At 40.2% G+C, this 3,543-nt stretch overlaps 1 protein-coding gene across 1 annotated transcript; it reads right to left on the reverse strand.

The window, feature by feature from the left end:
* Positions 1-612: 612 nt before the first annotated feature.
* Positions 613-2,079, reverse strand: LOC104604364 (uncharacterized). Its single transcript, XM_010268667.2, has one exon. It carries the CDS (start codon positions 1,848-1,850, stop codon positions 912-914), a length of 939 nt encoding a protein of 312 aa, XP_010266969.1. The 5' UTR covers positions 1,851-2,079; the 3' UTR covers positions 613-911.
* Between the last annotated feature and the right edge of the window lie 1,464 nt (positions 2,080-3,543).

Below are 3,543 nucleotides of genomic sequence, written 5' to 3' on the forward strand. Positions count from 1 at the left end.
CACGATGATGCCTAAAACGGTATCAGAATTAACTAACATCATCTTGGTCTTCTCTTTTATTTTTGTAATTCATAAAATATATAAATGGATATAGGAGAAAAAATGAACTTCTGCAATCTAACAAAGGTGAAAAAATAAAGGTTCTCAAAACAGATTGCAAAGAGCCGGTAATAGCACGGTTGGGGTAGATCTGCAGAAGATGATAGAGCCCAAACTTACAACCGATACCAGATATTGTAACTACTTTTCAAAATGGCATTCGCTGGAGAACTGCGAATGGAACTGACCATCATTGGATGGTCGAATACTTCGACCCAAAAACCTGTCAGACACCAGGTTCCATTTTACATTTTACCCCTGAACTATTTTTCTTTTTTTTTTTTGTCAAAAATTGTTGACTTAATCAGTGACTCACTAACCCAGGCGAGTGAATAATTGATCTATTCTACCAAATAACGATTTTTCGCCATATTTTTGTTTTCAAATTGTAACAAACTATTCATTCATACTGGATGGTTGAACCATTTACCCAAAAACCAGTGACTAAAACGATTCCGGTTTAAAATCGATTTTTAAAGATAACACGAATTATGATATGAACAAAAATAATCAAAGAGCAATAATGTCTTGATCATAATCAAATGGGGGACAAGTAAGGAGGTCCCACAGAATTAGAGTGATGGGCCCATGATTGACAAATTTGGATGAATGAGTTGGACTGTTTGGAAACTGGAGACCCGTGAATCCATCCGTGGTGGGTACTCGGTAGTTGGCAACTTGGCATTGACCGGTGAGAGATTCTGAGAACTGAGAATCCACACATTTAGAACAGCTAGAACCGTTTTAAACCGGCCGGCCAGGTGCGGCTGAACCGTTACGATGGAGCAAAGAGCAATGCTGTAGTTTTGGGATCATGGGATGCAGCCATCGTCATGAAACCCAAACGAGTAGACCACGTCGTCGCTGCTCCACCCGGCTCGAAGTAACGTAAGGGACAGAAACCGCACGTGCAACTCCACGCTCTCTCTGTCTTCCAGAACCACCACACGTCGCTGCTCCCGATCATCCTCTCCGTCCATCATCATCATCATCATGTCTCTCACTTCTTCTTCAGTCCACCCACCCTCCCTCAGTCTCGAACTCACCTCCTTGAAGCAATTGTACAGCACGCCGTTGCCGTTCCCCCACCCGCACGTGTAATCTCTCTTACTACACGTGCCGTTCTCCACCAAATCCGACCAGAACGCAATCCACCTCGCGGCCTTGGCTGCCCAAGCCGGGGCCTCCACCTTAGATGAATTCAGCGGCCGGAATTCAACTTGCTGAAAGAATCCGGCGACGTCGAAGCCAGAGTACCGGAAATGTCCATCTTGGATGAAGAAGACCGGATTTCCGGCGAGACTGGGCGTGGAGGGAATGTAATAGTTTCTGTAAATGGGAACAAGTACGGGAGCCTTTTCCATTAACTGCTTGGCCAGGGCCAAGGCTTCGTCGGGGTTATCGGGCTCGTCACCCCAAGATCGGCACCAGAACGTCCCTTTGGAGATCTCTTTGCAAATTCCTAAGTTGGGAAGATTGATGAGAATCTGGAGCTGCTGAAACGACGACGATCGCCAATTGGGGAACCCGGGACCTACCGGTAGTCCTTCACGAATAATGGAACGGAGATCGGGAGGGAAGGTGAAGCCGAAGGACGCCTCGACCGAGGAGAATTCGTAGTCCGTGAGGCCATCGGTTACAGGAATCCTGCATGCTTTTAGATGATCGATTACGTTCTTGGCGTAAGCAGAGAAGGAGAAACAAACTCGTCTCGGTTTTGGATTGACGGGAGTTAATGTTGTCGATGCCATCGGAGAAGAATCTGAGCAAATTAATATATACTACGGCGTGATCACGAGAATGAATTAAAAGTATAAAAGCTTGAAGAAAGACCCATGCGCGCTCGGTGCGGTTGAAGCTTGAAGGAAAGGAGTCCCGTCTCCGATGAAAATGTTTCGTTTCGTTTAGTTGGACTTCATCATTTCAATTCCGCGTCGTATAATTTACAGCCCAGGTTCATGGCAAATTTAGACTCTGAGTTGAATCGAGTTTTTTGACCGAGTTTTAACTATTGAATGCTTATACTAATTCCGACTTCCGAGATAACGACACGTATAATAAAAAAATACGAGTCTTCCTGTCTCCATGCTTGCGTTGACACTTGAAAAGGATTCGTTTTCGAAAAGTAGCGGGATTTGCTCACAACAAAAAACTGTTTCTGTGTTTCAACATAGTCCAACATAATCTGTATCCGCATATCGCACCGTGAGACTGGGATCGATCATGTTTGCGATGTGCGGACACAGATCATGTTAGCAGATTCGGCCTCAAAAATTAAAAAAAAGGAAAATTACTTTTATGTCCACATGGGATTGGGTCAAATATTATAATCTTGTTTTTGATAGATAAATATTAGGGTAAGATATAAAAACCTCCCCTAAGGTTTATGACAATCATAAAATCTTCTCTTTAAGTTTCATATTAACAAAAAGCTCTCCTATAGTTTTGAAAAATACTACAATTGCCCCCCTTCCATCATTGTTTTAGTTCATTATCAAGAAAAAAGTATTGTTGTCCTCATAATAGAGACTTTGAAGTTACAAAATTGCCCTTACTATTTATTAGGAAATCTTTTAAAGTTAGATTTGCCCTTTTAGACTTCACTCAATCATAATGAATTTACAAAATAAAATTACTTCACTCTTTATTTGACATAAGGAATTTTTTAGTTGAAAATCAAAAGTTTTTTTTGGGAATATTTTAGTAAATCTCCATCGGAATTGATAGACATAAAAGTAAAATGGGTATTTTCAAAAAGAAAATAATGCATTAAGTCAATGTTTTCTGGTTGAGACAATGATGGAAGGGATGTAACTACAGGATTTTTCAAAACTACAGGGAAGGTTTTTGTTAAAATGAAACTTGAGGAGAGGTTTTTATGACTATTAGAAACCTTAAGGGAGGTTTTTATATTTTACCCTAAATATTATAATCTGGAATAGTAAAAACAAAAAAAACAGATGGTGGCTTAAGTTGATAGGATCAGATCTCTGACTCGTGGCAGTGACCTAGGATCAAATCTTGCTGCCTCCGGGGTTGGGGGCTAAACTACTAATGGGATGTAGGCATGTAGCCCATGAAGCAAAAATAAATAATAAATAATCGGATATTAAGTTGTTTCATCACTTTTTTTTTTTGGAAATTATAAGAACCTCTCTTATGTTTTCTCACAATCCTAAAAACGTACTATGTATTTTGATTCTAACAAAAACCTCCCTTGTAACTTTGAGAAAAAGGGTGCAAAGACCTCCATCTATTGGCTTTTTAGTCATATAGACCAAAATGATCTTATTAGTCATATATACAATTTAAAACTTCACATTTTCCTTAGATGGAGTAAAGTAAAAAAAAAAAAGGCTATAAGGTGCCAATCAGCTGGTTGGTAAGGTCTCTTGGGATTGAATCTTGCCCTCTACTTGGCCCTTCAAAAGAAATAAAAAAAAG

The sequence above is a fragment of the Nelumbo nucifera genome, chromosome 6 (assembly GCF_055504915.1).
Source record: "Nelumbo nucifera cultivar China Antique chromosome 6, China Antique-T2T, whole genome shotgun sequence".
Taxonomy (NCBI): Eukaryota; Viridiplantae; Streptophyta; class Magnoliopsida; order Proteales; family Nelumbonaceae; genus Nelumbo; species Nelumbo nucifera.

Bases quoted from the DNA above. Each gene is read 5' to 3' on its own strand.
- LOC104604364 (XM_010268667.2), bottom strand. From the start codon at position 1,850: ATGGCATCGACAACATTAACTCCCGTCAATCCAAAACCGAGACGAGTT.